The sequence below is a fragment of the Brassica napus genome, chromosome C7 (genome assembly GCF_020379485.1).
Source record: "Brassica napus cultivar Da-Ae chromosome C7, Da-Ae, whole genome shotgun sequence".
Classification (NCBI taxonomy): Eukaryota; Viridiplantae; Streptophyta; class Magnoliopsida; order Brassicales; family Brassicaceae; genus Brassica; species Brassica napus.
The window spans coordinates 42459100-42477487 of record NC_063450.1 but is presented as its reverse complement, the minus strand read 5'-3'; the positions used below and the strand labels follow the sequence as shown (position 1 = coordinate 42477487).

The 18388-nt window shown below is 36.8% G+C and overlaps 1 protein-coding gene and 1 long non-coding RNA gene across 8 annotated transcripts; both read right to left on the bottom strand.

The window, feature by feature from the left end:
* Positions 1 to 8594: 8594 nt before the first annotated feature.
* LOC106407524 (signal peptidase complex subunit 3B-like) lies at positions 8595 to 10361 on the bottom strand. Its single transcript, XM_013848397.3, has 6 exons — positions 10141 to 10361; positions 9938 to 9985; positions 9478 to 9540; positions 9291 to 9344; positions 9035 to 9121; positions 8595 to 8956 (listed from the first exon to the last, which is right to left on the bottom strand). Exons 1-6 carry the CDS (start codon positions 10258 to 10260, stop codon positions 8831 to 8833), a joined length of 498 nt encoding a protein of 165 aa, XP_013703851.1. The 5' UTR covers positions 10261 to 10361; the 3' UTR covers positions 8595 to 8830.
* Positions 10362 to 12328: 1967 nt separating this feature from the next.
* Positions 12329 to 15117, bottom strand: LOC106407612. 7 transcript variants are annotated; one of them, XR_007325789.1, is made up of 8 exons: positions 14970 to 15117; positions 14612 to 14867; positions 13620 to 14526; positions 13462 to 13521; positions 13252 to 13376; positions 12866 to 13168; positions 12744 to 12790; positions 12329 to 12668 (listed from the first exon to the last, which is right to left on the bottom strand). It is a non-coding gene; the product is annotated as an uncharacterized LOC106407612 (long non-coding RNA). The 7 variants fall into 7 exon arrangements; XR_007325785.1 differs by having other exon boundaries at positions 14948 to 15116; XR_007325786.1 differs by having other exon boundaries at positions 14975 to 15116.
* Between the last annotated feature and the right edge of the window lie 3271 nt (positions 15118 to 18388).

Below are 18388 nucleotides of genomic sequence, written 5' to 3'. Positions count from 1 at the left end.
TGCTAATTAACACGATCGCGACACATGCCAGTTATATAATTAAGATTGTGACATGTGTTAGTATTGTTTTTTTCTAAAATCATTAAAAAAAGATAATTTGTTATATAAAGCTTGGTTCTTCAAAGTTGTTAATTAACACGATCGTGACACATGACAGTTATATAATTAAGATTGCGAAATGTGTTAGTATTGTTTTTTTCTAAAATCATTTTGAAAAAAGATAATTTTTTAAAAAATGATAGTAATTATCCTTTTTAAAAATCTTAAACCAAAAAATTGTAGAAGAGTATTTAATGTTAATTTTCTTTTATTGGTTCTTTAAAGTTGCTAATTAACACGATCGCGACACATGGTAGTTATATAATTAAGATTGTAACATGTGTTAATATTAATTTTATTTTTCTATCATAAACAAAAAAAAACTATAATTATTCACAGATTAACACGATTTTTTGAAAAAAAATAATAGTAATTTTCGTTTTTACAAATCCTATACCAAAAACGATTTGTACAAATAATTTATTTAATTCTAATTTTCCTTTACTAAAATCATAAACCAAAAACTATTTGTACAAATAATTTTTCTTTTCTAAAATAATAAAGAAAAGATAACTGTAAGAAAATTGATAGTAATTATCCTTTTTAAAATTCTAAAGCCAAAAAATTGTAAAAGAGTGTTTAATGTTAATTTTCCTTTATTAGAATCTGATTTTTTTGAAAAAAGTAATAGTAATTTTCGTTTTTACAAATCCTATACCAAAAACGATTTGTAAAAATAATTTATTTAATACTAATTTTCCTTTTCTAAAATCATAAAGAAAAGATAACTGTAAAAAATATTAATAGTAATTATCCTTTTTAAAACTTTTAAACCAAAAAAATTGTAAAAGAGTGTTTAATGTTAATTTTTCTTTATTCAAATCCTAATTAAAAATATCATAAACAAATAGGAACTACAATTATTCACATCTATATATATAGGACTAAGCTCTCTTATATTTTGTCACTTCTCATATTTGATCAGCAAGCATAAAGAAAAATATTAGGTGAGTTTTTTTGTCATCTCATGTTCTTTTCTTCTTATAAACTGATGTTAATTTTTTTTTTCATTATTGTCATGCTGCGCACGTAAGTTATTGCCACAATAATGCTTAGGAGTTTGTACATACAATATATAATTAGTTATGCTGTTGTACATAAGTTAATGTCAACGTCAATTTACTACTTTAATACGTTTAATTATGCTTATGTGTGTTCGTTCTATTTATTATTTTCTAACTGAAATTGCAATTCAATTTGCTACCAGGAATAATCAAGAAACAATGGTTTCAGAAAGTTATTTAACACTAGATCAGTATAAGAAACGTCCTTACCGTCATATTGTAGAAATTCCAAGAAGCTAACCATCCTAAACTGCGAGCCTCTTCTAAATCGAGTCAAGAGCAAGGTTAATACCTGGAGTGAATCGCTTTCTTTTGCTGGAAGGTTGCTATTGGTGAACACTGTCATTGCTGGAATCACAAACTTGCAGCTGACGGATGAAGAAAACACCTACGTCTAGACTGTCAATAGATCAAACTGGAACAAGTACAACACATGATCAATCTACAAGGAACTCAAGAATCATGCACCCTTAGTTCAGTGGTACAACACAATTTGGTGTGAAGGAGGCATACATAAATACAACTTTCTGGCTTGGCTTTTTGAACTATACTGCAGCCCTACAAGAGATCGATAAATCAACTAGGGCCTCAATGTTGATCCATTCTGCCTTCTATGCAATGCGGCTCCAGAAACTCGAGATCACCTTCTTTTTGACTACTGTTACAGCTGGGAAGTCTGGTCCTCAACGTAGCTTTGCTAATCTGGATACCACTCCATCATCAACTACTTCAACAGTCTACGTCTCCCAAAGCCTCACAAAAAAACTCCTAATCGCTTGGAAATGCGCAATATACCTACTCTGGACCGAACGAAACTCAAGGCTCCACAGGAGATGCTTCAGATCGCCCACCTCTCTACTATCAACTCTCAACCTCACTTTCCGAAATAGATGGTCAAGTCTTCGATCACAGAACACAGTCTCGGTTTCAGCTATGATCCAGATGTGGCTCCGATGATCTCATTAGTTATCTTGCACCAATCGGATCCTTTTTCTTCATCGCCTGCGACTTTCTCCTCTCTTCACTGCATGCTCTGTAATTGGTTGTCTCTGTTGGGGAAAAATTGGGCTGGGTTCTTATCTAAACTTATTCTCTAATTATCAGGTTAACTAAGTAACTAAGGCCGAAAACATTACTAAGGCCCAAAAGCCTGTATTTTTTCCTTTCCTGCATTTAAATAGAAAGCCTTTGGTCTAAGAAAAGTTGGCCGATTCCAGCACCAACTATCACCATCATGATTTTATATACATGAACCTTTTTTTTTTTGAAAAAAATTTGTCTTTGTGTATATATACATGAACTTTAGAGCTATGTTAAAACCTTCGTGAACTATACTAAATTTTGAAAGCACTACATGACCTATTAAAATATGGTGAAAAACTACGTAACTCATCTTCGTTAATTAACGGTAATGGAGTGTTGTAGTAACAAAAATGTGTTGTTTTAATATAGAGGCGGGCGTTCGGATACCCATTCGGGTTCGATTTGGATCTTTGTGGGTTCAGTTCGGATTCGGATAACTCATTTAAATAATTTATAAAATTTTAAAATTCATTATATACTTTAAATTTCTCAAAATCTATAAATAAAATAATAAATTACATATAAATTTGAATAACATATGTCAAAACACCTAAAATTAACATATAAATTGGTTTGGTTTGAATATTTTGATAGAGAATCAATAGAATTTTTAAGTATTTTTTTGGTGTTTTCAGTATATTTTAGCTATCTTAGACATTTAGTTTTGACTATTTGTTTATATTTTCAAGTATTTTACACGCCTTAAAAATATCTTATATATTTTGGATGTTTTTAATATACATTAAATCTAAAAATAATTAATATATTTAGGTATATAAATCTATTTTCGATATATTTGGATACCCGAAATACTTTGGTTCGGATCGGATTCGGTTTCGGTTCTCTAGATACCAAAATTTTGAACCCGTTCGGATATTTATTCAATTTTGGTTCCGGTTCGGTACTACTTTTTTGGAACGGGTATGGTTCAGTTTTTCGGATTCGGTTTTTTTGCTTAAGCCTATTTTAATCTATGTTTCATAGTATCATACGAAGACGTTTACTTTAAATTAATATAATAAAAACAAGTTATAAAAATTCTTTTAAAATCATTCCAAATTACAATTAATATAGCCTTGCATCATTCCAAAATTCGATCTGAGTTGAACTTGAACATGATTATTTCAAAACAGACGACATAGTCTCATCATTAAAAGGTGAACTATTTATAAAAAACAAAAAAAAATATTAACTATTGTAAAACACGAAAGACAAACATCAAAAATTATGTAGAAAAAAGATTTATATTCAAAAATGTATCCATAACATATACATATATTCTAAAATTGATGTAAAAAATTGTCATTCTTTATATGTTTTCATAAAATTAAAAATCAAACAAAACCCGTGCGTTCATGGGTCCATACCTAGTTTTTAATAATCCGTAGAATATGCTAATCATTATAAAAGTAATGGAAAAGTCTATATTTATTCATAACATAGAGGTTCTTTATATAGGAGATTACACTGTCATAGAAAAATGGAAAGATTACAAATCATAATCTTTTGGTTATGAGTCATCCACAATCTGGTTCGTAACACTTCCCCTTGGATGTCATAACCATTTAGAGCTTGTAATGTGCTTTAATGTTGCCTCATTAAAACTTTACTAGGAAAACTCAATTGGGACAAAACCATGGTGAAGGAAAAGAGTACAACACACATTATTTCCTCTGATTTGGACATTACTGAAGGTCCCTTGGACCTCTCCAATTTTCTGCAATCCGTGGGTGATGAAGATCTTGGGCATAATATGTTTCGTCCTCGAACATGATAGTTGGTTTTTCTCTACCATCGGCCATGCCACAATCTGATCGAACATATTGAGTCATCGACCTCAAATACACACACACACGAAATCTTGGATGATGTTGCTGTGATATGCGTGTACCACCATGTGTAAAACATAACCTGTCTGAAAACAAATCAACAAAACCAAATAACCCCTCTTTGGGCTGGTTAGTATAAAATAAACCAAAATCAAAAGCTTCTTCATCGTCTTTCTTATGGACCAATCAGATCAGTGTCTAAAACAAGACTTCTGCATCGTCCATCTCAGGACTAAATAGACTTCTTTATCGTCCACCTTCGGATTGAATGGATCAGTGTCCAAAACAAGTGATCTCACGCCCATGTACTAGATAATGGGTGAGACTGGTCCATATTAAATCTCTTGAGTACTCTTTTCTGTATATACTATTTGATGCACAAGGATTTCATTGTTAATGTACTCAAGCTGTAATCTCAAACAAAATTTTGTTTTCCAAGATCTTTGATCTCAAACTCTTTCTTGAGATATTCAACTGTTTGGGAAATTGTATCAAGAGGTTCAGATCATATACTTTGATGATTATCAATATTGTTCTCGAGAACTTGTTGTACTTTCAGCTTAATACCCTCTAGTACTTTCATTATCCAGTGGACCATATAAATATGCAGTCACTACATCAACTTGCATCAAGTCTAATTTTCTCTCTTATATAGCCAAACTTATGAGAAATCTAAAAGTAATTGCATCCACCACATGGAGTATGTCTCCTCATAATCAATTACTGGTCTTTGTGAGAATCCTTGTGCAACATCAGCTTTATATCTCACGATTTCAATTCCTCACAAGACCCATTTATATCCACTGGTTTTAACATCATATGGCGTCTTAATCATATGGCCAAATAAGTCTTTCTTCCTTAAACTATTTAACCCCACGTTTCCATTCAATCCAATCTGTTCTACGAGTGCGCACTCTTATATTGACGTGGGTTCATGATCCTCGCTTATATTCATAAATTCAAGTGCTACCTTGTATGCAAATAAATCATCTTATGTCGACATTCCTTATTGGTTCCATTATGTTCCAGACATGATATAATCGATTGAGATTCATTATTATCAGGACCTTTAATACTTTGCAGCTTGGCGTCCCAAGCTACATTGTTTGGTATATGTACCTTAGAGCCGGCCGGCCTTATCTCCATGTCTGGGATGGTTTCCTTAGTAACCTCGGATTTGGATTTTGATTATCATTCTCTACACCTTTCTTTTGTTTCCGAGGATTCTTATCTTTTGGAACCTATTTGGTCTACCACGTTTCATACGTTGTCTAGAATCTGTAGCAACTTGACTGTGTCTCTTCTTGGACATCAAATTCGTTGGTGCTTTACAAGCTGGTTTATATATGACTTAGTCAGTCTTTTTCGGGTCAGCAAATGTGTCTAGCATTTGATTAGCTAGCTTTGTAAATGTATAATTTTTGGACGTCTATTTCACATTCTTTAGTCCGAGGATCTTGTCAAGACATTGATGGTTGATTCCATTCTATTTCTTTTACCATTCTTTTACCAGCTTTATTTTTTTTTTCTCCTCCTGATCTTAAAATAATCCGTGTACCTGGCCTCAAATATAATCACCCATAGTTGGCTCAAAGTACTTTATTATTATGGGAGAATCATATCCAACATATATCCCCATCCTCTTTTTGAGGACTCATCTTAGTTCTTTGTGGTGGAGCAATTAGTACATAGACAGCACAACCAAATGTCTTATGATGGGGTATGTCTGGCTCTTGACCCGTTAATAATTGTGATAGGGGATATCTATGCTCACTAAATGGTCTGATGCGTATTAACTTAGGTGCATGTAAATTTCGTGTAGTCCAAGCTGTGAATGGGAGCTTTGACCTCATAAGTTATGGTCTATCCGTTCTTGGTATGAACATGTATCACAGAATTGTCCACACTTACCCCCATGGACATACCATAATCATTTAAACGCTTGGGACATGTATTCACCAGTATTATCTAGACATACAGTCTTTATTATGAAAAAGGGGCTCGTAGCCGTTTTACTGGTGATGGCCTAATGAGTTTCTCTTGTGTACATGCTACACACGTGAGATTCTTTGGGATAACTCTTCTTATCTTTTAATTTGTGCTTTTTGAATATCAATTTTCGCATCATGTTTGGACCAGGATGGCCAATCCGGTCGTGCCATAAAGTGTATATTTTCGCAGGCTTTTAGCCTCTATCATACTGATCTATGCATAGTCTAGGTCAGTAGAGAATGCAAATATAGTCTTTAGGACTTATTATGGCCTTGGGCGATTTTATACATATATCTGAAAGAATTCTTTGTTTCCTTCGTCCATTGTTTCAATATGGAAAACATTCATTCTTATATCTTTAAAACTCAATAGGTTGCTCTTGCACTTAGAGCTGGGTGAATATAAGGCATCGTTGATTTCTAGATGCATACCCTTAGACAATAATATATTAGCCTAGCCATAGTCTTCTTTCATTTTCTTTCATACTGGCGATACTTGTTTTAGTACTTATATTGGCATTTTTCAGTGTACTCATATAGAAAAATCATTCATTCATTTAATCTAAGCAGACAATGTAATAGAAATAAATTCAAGGAGATAAAAATAAGAGAAAGCATACAAGCAAAGCAATCACACAAGTTTGATGTCGAAATCAGATTATCAACTTGGTTCTTTTAGGCAATCATAAGTCTCATATTCCATAAGATCAACTTGATCATGTTCGAAATTATTTTCACCATCTTTATAAACCAAGTGGGTTTCAGGATTCTTTCCTTTGAGACTCTCTTTGACAGAGGTCACAAAAATGTTTGGGAGTCCTTCATATCTTAGCCCAATGGTTCCCCATTCCACATCTATGGCACACTGATTTGGTCGAGCTTTGTGGTTTAAAGGATATACCATGGCCACGGCCTTGACCATGGCTTAAATTGGATTGATACCCACGGCTTCTGCCATAGTGATTCCCACGGCCAAATGTGTTATAGTGGCCATGGCCTCGTCCTTTCCACCCTCCACGGATTCAATTAATCATGCAATTAGGGTTTAACAATCAATGGATTTTAGCAAGACTAGTAAAAAGATTTATTAATCACTCAATCAGTTTCAAAGCTGATTTTAACAATACTAGAATATATATTTCGAGCATGAATTTCAATGAATCAGTTTCAAAGCTGATTTTAGCAATACTAGAATATAGATTTCAAGCATGAATTTCAATGAATCAGTTTCAAGGCTGATTGGTATTTAGCATAAACCATTTGTAAATAATTTATCTAGTATCTGAATTTATCAAACCTCAAAAACATATAATCAGATCAATCAATTTAATCGAACTTAGCATACAATCTTAAACCTCAAGACATTAGATTTTATCATGAATCTATCAACTTAGCATACGGATTCTCAATTCTCAAAGACATCCAAATCAGATCAATATAACCTATCATACGGATTATTTAGGGTTTCTATTTAAAACATATTAGATTACAAAACTATCAATCCTAGCAGATGATATTAAACCTCAAGAATCATGCAATCAGATCATTCGGATTTTAAACAAGTAAACCTCAATCAATCTATCAACCTATCGGATTATATAAGCAAAGCAAGCTAGCAACCTATCAGATTCAATCAATGTTTTAACAGGCTGGTCGGTTTAAACAATTTTAAATCAGATGAACAATTAACCAAGCAGGATGAGAAAATAAATCTATCAATTTAACGGTCAAACAATTCTAGCAACATAGCATCAGATTCAATCAGATTTAAAACCTCAATGATCAAAACCGAAAAGAGTTTTGATTTCAAAATATTCGAATAGGGTTTTAATATAATTTGATAATTATAGTATAATTAATTCTGATACTTATATTATTTAGGGTTTATAGATATAGGGTTAGGGTTTATCGGATTTTAACTTGTAAAAACCGATTTGGGGTTTTAATCATGTAGGAACATGATTTAGGGTTTGGAGTATCGAACTTTTAGAGCTTCGATTTATTCAATTAGGATTTTTGATCTATTACCCTATGGTTTTGATTTATAAAGATTAGGGTTTCATTCTTTATCAATCAATCCATGTTCGATTATGGGTTCTTAGGTTTTGAATTACCTTTTAACCTTAGATGATTGTTGAATCGGACCACCAAAGGAGTTGAGCCGCGAGCTGGACACGAACAGGACGCGAGCTGGAATGGACCGAGTCGCATCTATCGGGTCGCGGACGTCCTTTGTTGCTTGATCGGGAACGCCTTGATCGTCGGACGCGAGCTGTCTGATGCTGTCGCGAACGAGGAAGAGGTCGCGTGTTGGAGCTGCTCTCGAGTCACGAACGTCTGAACTATAATCAAGAACGCCTTGGGCTGAAGCTGATCGGGGACGCGAGCTGGAACAGAAGCGGGAACAAGAGACGCGATCGGGGTTTACGGCTCGCCGGATCGCCGGCTAGGGTTAGGGTTTTAGGGTTTTTCGATTTTGGTATTAGCTTAGGGATTTAGAGTTTCGTGCTGATAACATGTTATAAAAGTAATGGAAAAATCTATCTTTATTCATAACATAAAGGTTCCATATATAGGAGATTACACGGTCATAGATAAATGGAAAGATTACAAATCATAATATCTTGGTTATGAGCCATCCACGATCTGGTTCATAACCTAAATTAACATGTTCTCAGTATACAGATCAGACATTGGAGTCTCAAACCTGAAACATACCTCTCTTTCTTTCCTAGATGATGATGCATGAGGCGGCTCTTCATAATCATCTGTATGCATCAGGTAAACTATAACCAGACATGACTATTTTGTCAGCAAACATCTTGCCAGTCTTGGGCATGACATGCCAGTGCAGTGTCAAGTTGAAATCTTTCCTTCGGAGGTTGTATCCCTAGAAAGATCCACAATCGGATATGCTCTTGACAAAGGGGAACGACGAGTGTTTTAAGAGAAAGTGCTTTCAAAGTACCTGATCAATGAAACGGTACTTATTTGAGATTTGTATCCAGAACTTGGCATGCTCCTTCTCGGGTATTATGGCATCCCATAGAGAAACCTGTTAAAAAAAATGTCAAATGTTCATCGTATATCAACAAGAGGGTCCTTATCTACATTACATGCATTAGGAAGACAACAACGCTAAACCACACATAACTCTGAACTTGTTCTCATCCACAGCGAGAGCAGTAAAGTTATAAAGCGTTTGAAGCAGAGTAAATTTATACCTGGTTTAGGGAATTCTTGGAGGTTTTATACTCTGCTGCTACAAAAGCGAATACCTACAAATATTTTCATTTGTGTTGGTTTCGTTATGTTTATCCGAGACCATACAAAAAGAAGTATTCAGGGTTACAGTATGAGACTGGAAAGATCTCAGATTAGCATTTGGTGTGTTTTCATATGGTACAATACCTGCTTTGTGTTCCAAGTAAAGAGTGACTGCAAGTCCGCTGTTATGTTCAGTGTCAAGCTGACCTGAAACACACGTTATGTGCTGAATATATGCAACAGATAACGAAGACAAAACTAGCGGTGTGTGCATATAAGCTGGAAAATAACCGAGCATTTATTTATTAACTTATATCACATTCCTGGTTTATATTCAACAACTTGGACAATTTGAGTTCAATATGACTTTCAAGAGGGCTAGGCTATTGTAAAATAATCTTATTCTACTACAATGTTCAAATAAACAGACGCATCTGAAACCCAAGGGATATCAAATTCAAGAAACACAATGACTACTAAGCTTCATATGACTATCACTTAAAAGTTTCAAACCAAAAGTACAAAGTCATGACCATATTATGGATCTTACTCAACTCAACCATCAAAGGCCAAACTTTCATCTGATGAAACCATGAGAGCTTACCTCATCATTTCCATGGGGTTGCTTCTGAAACCAATTGATGTTCAATATCTACACACCAAAGCACAATCATTATTAAAAAGGCTCAGACTTTTCCACCACAAAGGATCAAAAAAAAAAACTAAGGATCTAAACAAGTTTCACCCTCTCACGAAATAAAGCATTAGATCCAGGATTACACTAAGGGATACAAAACTAACGCAAACCTGGATCTGAGCAGAGGGAGTTTGGTTACTGAAGGAGAAGGATACAATCGCGCACATAAAGGCCAGTATCGTCACAGCGAATGTGAGCAGAGAATTCGCTCTGTACCCAAAAGAATGCATCCTCTCTTATAATCACTCGTCTGGTGCTTTTTTCGCTCTCCGGATCCACTCGCAGGAAGAAGAAGAAGGACGTTTCTTTTTTTCGCCATTTTTTATATAACTTTACTAATTAAAATTTAAATAATACCCTGATTTATTTCCTTTACCGATTATTTTGATAGAATCTGTATTGTAGACTAAACTTATGTAAAAAAAAAAGACTAAAATTATGTATACAAGGGGTTGGCCCGCCCGAAATTTACAAAAAAAATTGTTTTATGTTAAAATATATTTTTATTTTATAGAACATTTGATCAAAACATTTTATAGAACATTTGAAATATTGTTTTAAATTGAATATGATAAATTTAAAACTTTCTAAGATCGTATTGTAAATTTAATTTTGTTGGTTTGAGTTGAAAGAACCACTATATTTTTTTAAGAGGACATAAAATTTTTAATAAATGAATTAAAAAATGTAATGGTTTTTTTTAAGAGAACACAAAATTTTAAATAAATGAGTTTAAAAAATGTAATGATTTATATTTATTCTTTTGACTTTTATTCTTGGATAACATGGACAAACGTTTTTAGTGGTGTGGACGTCAAATCTATATATATATACGTCAACACCTTTCAACAAATGTACATCTTTGACGATTTACATGTAACAGGTATTTGAGGGACAGTGGCACCGGCAGTGTAGATTTGGATGTACTCATCGAGACTTGGATGCCGTAATTTTGATGCTTTTAATCTTGTTTTGAGGAAATACTTGAAGTGTACACTGTTTAATTGTATGGTTTATGTATTTTTTAAGAAAAAGTTAGTAGACATGTATAGCTGTCAAATGGTCCGTCCATGATCCAAATTGGCATGACCAGTTGGACCATTTCAGTTTTGGGCACTAATGGGTGGTCCATATTGGACAATGGTCCAAACAAATGTCCAAGACCAATAGAGACCATGTTCAAATGGGCATGCCCATGGACATCCAATAAAATTTATAATTATTTTTTAATTATTAGTTTAGATCTTATTTCTAAAATTTTGAAATTACGTTTTCCGGCCAAAACCAGAAAAATTGTGTTTTCCCGCCAAAACCGAAAATTGCGTTTTCCCGCCAAAATCGAGAAATTACGCTTTCTCACCGAAACCGAGAAATTGTGTTTTCCCGCCAAAACCAAGAAATTGCGTTTTCCCGCCAAACCGAAAATTGCGTTTTTCCGCCAAAACCGAGAAATTACGTTTTCCCACCGAAACTGAGAAATTGTGTTTTCCCGCCAAAACCGAGAAATTGCGTTTTCTCGCCAAAACTAAAAATTGTGTTTTCCCGCCAAAACCGAAAAATTGCGTTTTCCCGCCAAAACCGAGAAATTGCGTTTTCCCGCCAAAACCGAGAAATTGCGTTTTCCCGCCAAAACCGAGAAATTGCGTTTTCCCGTCAAACCGAGAAATTGCGTTTTCCCGTCAAACCGAGAAATTGCGTTTTCCCGCCAAAATCGAGAAATTGCGTTTTCCCGCCAAAATCGAGAAATTGCGTTTTCCCGCTAAAACCGAGAAATTGCGTTTTCCCGCCAAAACCGAGAAATTGTGTTTTCCCGCCAAAACCGAGAAATTGTGTTTTCCCGCCAAAATCGAGAAACTGCGTTTTCCCGCCAAATTAATGAAATACATTTTTCCGTCAAAATTGTGAAATTATGTTTTCTGTCAAAATCGTGAATTTTTTATTTTAGCGATAAAACTATTGTTTTGGATTAAATCGTAAAGTTATGTTTTCTTTTATTAAACTCATAAAAAATGTTTTAAGAAGCCCATGGACACCAATTGTCCTTTTGGTCTTTGCCCAATTGGACCATGTACCAATTGGTCTTTTGTCCAGTTGGACCATTTATTAATTGGGCACGTCCATAGCCCGCCCAAAATGAATTGGACTGGACTAGCCCATGGTCAGCCCACCCAGTTGACACCTCTATAGACATGTAACTTTATCATCAATTGCTTACGCAGACTACCAAGTGTTTAGAAGTATGAACTTCATACGTAAGGTAGCATGACTACTTGACTTATCTTAACAAAATGTTGCCTGTATAAAATAAACTTGCATTAATAATTCAAACACTGATCACTACAGTGAGTTGAAAACAAAAGTAGAAAAAGATGCTAAAGCATTAATACTTTTGTTAAGGGTATCCACGTGATAAGTATTCGATGGTTATCAAAGGTATCTACGTGAACTTATGCCAAGCGTGCCTTCTTGGATCCACTCTGGCTCGGATCAAGTTGCTGTTTGGTTGATGGTTCACCTTCGGCAGCTGGATCAGCAGACATGGATGGTGGGGCGCAACATTGGAGTTCTCATCAGCAGCTCCATTCGAAGCTAGTGCATTCACTCCAGGAAGCTGAGCATCAGGAACCTCTTCATCCTCCTGTTTTCAAAATATCAAATACATCGTTTATATAATTTAGGTAGCAGCATAACTAAATTAGGATTAGGTACCAACATCTTTAACAAAGCCTGGCAGAATTCCGGTCAAAGAAACTCAATTATCTGTGATGCCAAAGAAAACATTATCTATTAGTTTGGTTAATTCATAGCGCTTTCTAAATTAGACGAGAAGCGAACCTGAGGGTCGGCAGCGATAACATATTGCTTTAGCTCTGAAACGATCAGGGCTTCTTTCTGTGCATATACCACCTTCGATGAAGATGTTGTCTCATATGTGCCTTCACCTGTCAACCTATTAAGAGATAAGTGTTGAATGACAGTCAAAAAATATATTAAAGCAGATGGAAACATGCTTAATGTGAACCAAGTGGTCTCTATCTAATTAGAATGAGGGTCACTTGCTTGTCAATCTTTTCTTTTCCAACAGCGGTCTCCGTGTCGAAGTAAAGGTGTGTTCCAGATGTGACATTAACAATCGACCTGCATAACTGAAATTTAATAAATGGAAGCTATGTTTGTTTAAGATTTTAGTTATCGTATGAATGAGACCCTAGCTTACTGACCTCCAACAATTTTCGGATTTATGCTGGTGGCAAGTACAATTGTTGGTTCCGTCGCGTAGCTCTCGAGTTTGTTATAAAATGCAAGGGCTAAGGCATCAAAGATGCTAATGACCACGGTGATATAACTGCAATATAGAGTTCGATGAGAGTTACATTGGAATATATAGTTGTAAAACACGCAAACCACTGGAGTTTGACTGTACAAACAACCTCTCTATGCAAAGAGTAAGCATTACGCGCTGCGACCCGTGTGTATCGTTATTAGTGCTCCTGATTGCAGTTCGAAAATTAAAACGTAGCAGGACCTTAATATAGACGGACGTAGGATTCTTAAGCGACAAGATAGATAAAGAAGATTACAAACATACCAGGTAGTTGTCTGTTGGTGTTCGCCAATGCACGTAGCTGGTCTACGAAATCGTAACAGTTCAGTAGGTATTTATTTCACCGAATCGGTTAGCTCTACAAAAGACGTCCCATCATTGAAGCGTATGGAGAGGGGAGTCTCAGACAGACGGAACTTGTTGTTGCTCCTTGTGAAGCTCCTTGTGACGTCGAAACTGCTGAACGTTTAAAATGATCCTACACTGAACGTCAAGGAAAGGGCTGTGACGGTTGGCACTAGGCCTGGGCAAAATAACTGGAACCGAAGAACCGAACCGGAACCGAACCGAAATATCCGAAACCGGAACCGGACTAATACCCTCAAATATCCGAACGGTTCCTATATTTTTATATCCGAAATAACCGAACCGAACCGGAACCGAACCGAGAACCGAACGGGTACCCGAATATATAAAAATATTAATTATATATACATATAACATCACTAAATATATATTTTTAATTTAAAATTCTATTAAAAGTATCCGAAAATAGTTGAGGATAACTAAATTATTATAAAGTATCCAAACTACCCGAAAGTATCCGAAACTATCCAGATAGTTTTATCCGAAATATCCAAAGTAATCCTAAATATCCAAATTTTTTATCTAAATCATCCTAATTATTTGATATTTTACCCTAAATAACCGATATTTTATCCAAATTATCCGAACTATCCGAACCGGATCCAAATGAGAACCGAACTTTTTCCGGATATTTTCCGGTTCCTACATTTACTATCCGAACCGAACCGAAAATAGGTCAAGTACTAAATGGATCCTCTAGCCCCTATCCGAACTACCCAAAACCCGAAATACTCGAACCGAACCGAACCGATACCCGAAATGCCCAGGCCTAGTTGGCACTGACGGACCATTGGATAAGTGTCAACTGTTTGGCAAGAGAAAACAATATAATTAGAAAACAGGATTTCAGAGGCTCATATATATTGTTAATAGGAAAGGACTGTGATTACATTCTCGTCAAGCCGTAGCATGTCAGACACCTATTAACTCTCGCCCTTTCTTCACATTCCTGGCCTCCCTAAACCTCAGAAGACGGACCTCGGTGGCATTTGTACAGTGGCTAGCTTTCAAATCGCCATGTAAGATAGAGGATTGCGCGATTGTTGAGTTGGTGAGTAGCAGGGATCGTGTTTTCAGATTTCGTATATGGGATGCCGTTCATCGTTGGCTGAAAACACATTTATAGGTGAAGATTCTGGCGGTTACCTAGAAAGATGATAAGCTCGATTAAAATCTAGAGAGTGGAAGGAGTTGTATAATTGATGTAAATGCTCAGATTTAAGTACCCAATAATTGTCAATAACAGACGTTACATAGTTGGAATCGGAGACGACGTCATCTGTAACTTGAAGACGGCAATGCTCTGTAAGCAGAAGACGGAGAGTGGTGAAGCCCTAAATACATGTGGGCCTAAACCATAGAAAACATTACATAAGACCCATCAAACGGCCCATAGTATAGTTACGAAAGTTTTCGTGAGCGGAATGATAAGTTAATGACACGTGGCAACATATGCCCACACCAAAAAAAAAGGACTTGCTGCTTGAGGTAGGAGAAAACTCCAAATTATTATTATAGATAGATACTACAATTTTTTTTTTACCTTTTTATATATACTACAGTTTTTTTTTACCTTTTTAATTGAATGAAATAATCATTCTGTCAATCCCATAAAAACAAACAAAATCCAAAGAAAAGATAGTTTTCTACAAACTTTTGAAAAATAAATGAGATGGATTTATTATGTTTTTCTACATTCCATTCATTTTTTATTCTATCAATTCTATTTATATTTTAACACTTGCTGCCTAAAAGATGTAGCCAACTAAACCGACAACCAAACGGAATCGCTGGTTAAACTTAAACCAATTGTCTCGGTACATTGAGTTTGATCCGATGATGTTCTTTTACCGTCCTTGCTAACTTCAACTCTAGGCGAAGGAACCAGCGTACTCCTCCACAAACACGACGTGTTTCTAAGAAAAGTTCACCGGTCTGCTCGTACCGATTCACCGGAAGTACTGCATTTGCTTACATGCTATCACCACGACCTCGCCTAATAGAACCATCGTCCCGGCTCCGCCACATAAACGGCGGTGTTTTGATGAATAACTACTGGTCCCATCTGTTGTTTTCATATTTAGTCGATGATGTAATATTTATAAATGATGTAAAGGGGTGGAGATTTTCGTATTAGTAGTCAAGAATAAACAAACTCGGTCAATTATAAGAACTAAAGATGTTCGTCTAAACAGTTCGTCTAAACAAGTATCTTTCTATTTTATGGTCTGAGGTCGTCTGGGCCGAGCTCGCCTAGTGGTCGAGGTCATCCAAGACTTTGTCTGTGATGAAGAGGCGATGCTATCCCTTTCTGTACTTTCTATACGTTTCTGACTGTCCTTCGAATGAGTCTGGCGTCTTCTATTTATAGTGATGTACGTTTTGTCTTCTAGCGAAATCATCAATTGTTGTTCAACGGGCCAGGCCTGATTTTGGGCTTAGCTCTTAATGGGTATGTGCTAAGTTCATCTCCAACAATTGTCCCCCCCCCCCACACAGTTCACCAAGTGTCGAGTCTTGGTGAATTCTTCTGGAATCTTTTGTCTGAGAAAATCAGGTCAGGCTCGGGAATTATCGGGAAATAGGGCCTGACAATTCCTTTTGTGTCTTTTTTTAGTTTTTGTCCCCCACTTGGAAGCAAGGTAAAAAAAAAAAATTTGTGTCTTTTTTCTATTTTGGTGTGGTTCATTCTCTCTCTTTCTTATCTTTTTATTTGTATTTTTTTTTTTTGGGTGGTCCTCCTCCTTTCCTTATCTCCCTCCCGACATTTTTTATTTTTATTTTTTTTTAAAATAGGGGTTTTGGTTGTAGGTTTGAGGTGTAAGAAAGTAGAGGCTGAGCTCGTTGAAGGAGGAACTGAGCTCGTCACCCGTCGTCCTGAGCACATCAATGGTGGTTCCGAATTCATCTTCTGTCGTCCCGAGCTCGTCAATGGCGGCTCCGAGTTCATCTCGAGCTCGTCAATGGCGGCTCCGAGTTGTCTTATGTTGTCCCGAGCTCGTCAAAAAGAAAGAGGGGTTTTGGTTGTGGGTTTGAGGTGTAAGAAAGAAGAGGCTGAGCTCGTTGAAGGAGGAGCTGAGCTTTTTTTTTAAAAAAGAGGGGTTTTGGTTGTAGGTTTAAGGTGTAAGAAAGAAGAGGCTGAGCTCGTTGAAGGAGGAGCTGTGCTCGTCAATGGCGGCTCCGAGTTCGTCTTATGTCGTCTCGAGCTCGTCAATGGCGGCTCCGAGTTCGTCTTCTGTTGTCCCGAGCTCGTTAAAAAGAAGGAGGGGTTTTGGTTGTGGGTTTGAGGAGTAAGAAAGAAGAGGCTGAGCTCGTTGAAGGAGGAGCTGAGCTCGTCACACGTCGTCCCGGGCTCGTCAATGGGGGTTCCGAGTTCGTCTTCTGTCGTCCCGAGCTCGTCAATGGCGGCTCCAAGTTCGTCTTCTGTCATCTCAAGCTCGTCAATGGAGGCTCCGAGTTCGTCTTCTGTCGTCTCGAGCTCGTCAATGGTGGCTCCAAGCTCGTTGTTGAAGATACCGAGATCGTCTCCTGTCGTCCCAAGCTCGTCAATGGCAGCTCCAAGCTCGTTAATGGTGTCTCCAATTTCGTTGTTGGAGAACCCAAACTTGTCTGCTGTTCCGAGCTCATCTGATGCTCTCAGTTTGTTAATGGCGGCTTTGAGTTCGAGCTCGTCCGTTGCTGCTTCGGATTCTTCGTTGGTGAAGGAGTGTGGTCGAGATGCCCTGGTTTCGAGTGTGGGCCGAGCTAGGGAAAGCTCTGAATCTGGGTTGTCATTATCGGTTGTTGATGATCCGAGTTTGGCGATGGCGACAAGTGTGGTGTCTGATGTGGAGGGCATGAGCTTGCCATTGGTGGGGTCGAGCTCGGCTTTTGTTTCAAGCTCGTCAGTTTTTGGTTCCAAGATTGTTTCCTGTCGTTCCTAGCTCGTCCCTTGGTTCAAGCTTGTCACTTGCTATCCTGAGCTTGCCGTTGTCGACGGAACCGTGTCGTGGTGAGGTGGGGTTGAGCTCGTTGTCTTCTGGTTCGAGCTTGTCTCTCATTTAGTTGGTGTTCCTCTTGATCCTGGTGATAGTGAGTGTGTGGAATACTCAAGGCGACATGGGCTCGGGATTGGACTGAGGTGAGGCGATCGGAGGTTTGGCAGTGCATCCCGTTTATTGACTCAGGTTGAAAATATGCACCTTTTTTTATTGGGTTAATTGCCTTTCATTGCTTGCTCTTGGCTCTGAAACGTCACTGATTAAGTGTCAGCGCGGAGCTGCAGCACTGAGAACGGATCTCGTATTATTATTATTATTACTTTTCTTTTTTTTTTGCAAATTTCATTAAGTGTGAGCGTAGAGCTGCAGCACTGACAATGGATCTCGTATATTTTTTTTTGCAAATTTGATTAAGTGTGACCGCGGAGCTGCAGCACTGAGAATGAATCTCGTATATTTTTTTTTTGCAATTTTGATTAAGTGTGAGCGCGGAGCTGCATCACTGAGAATGGATCTCGTATAATTTTTTTTGCAAATTTGATTAAGCGTGAGCGCGGAGCTGCATCACTGAGAACGAATCTCGTATAATTTTTTTTGCAAATTTGATTAAGTGTGAGCGCGGAGCTGCAGCACTGAGAACGGATCTCGTATTTTTTTTACGTGAGAGATGGTCGTATCCTGATATTT

What these genes read in the sequence shown, in the direction of transcription:
- LOC106407524 (XM_013848397.3), bottom strand. Translation starts at nt 10,260, where the DNA reads ATGCATTCTTTTGGGTACAGAGCGAATTCTCTGCTCACATTCGCTGTG. An exon ending in AACCCCATGGAAATGATGAG is followed by an intron (nt 9,541 to 9,937) that starts GTAAGCTCTCAT and finishes CGTGTGTTTCAG; the next exon opens with GTCAGCTTGACACTGAACAT. An exon ending in CCAAGAATTCCCTAAACCAG is followed by an intron (nt 9,122 to 9,290) that starts GTATAAATTTAC and finishes TTTTTTTAACAG; the next exon opens with GTTTCTCTATGGGATGCCAT.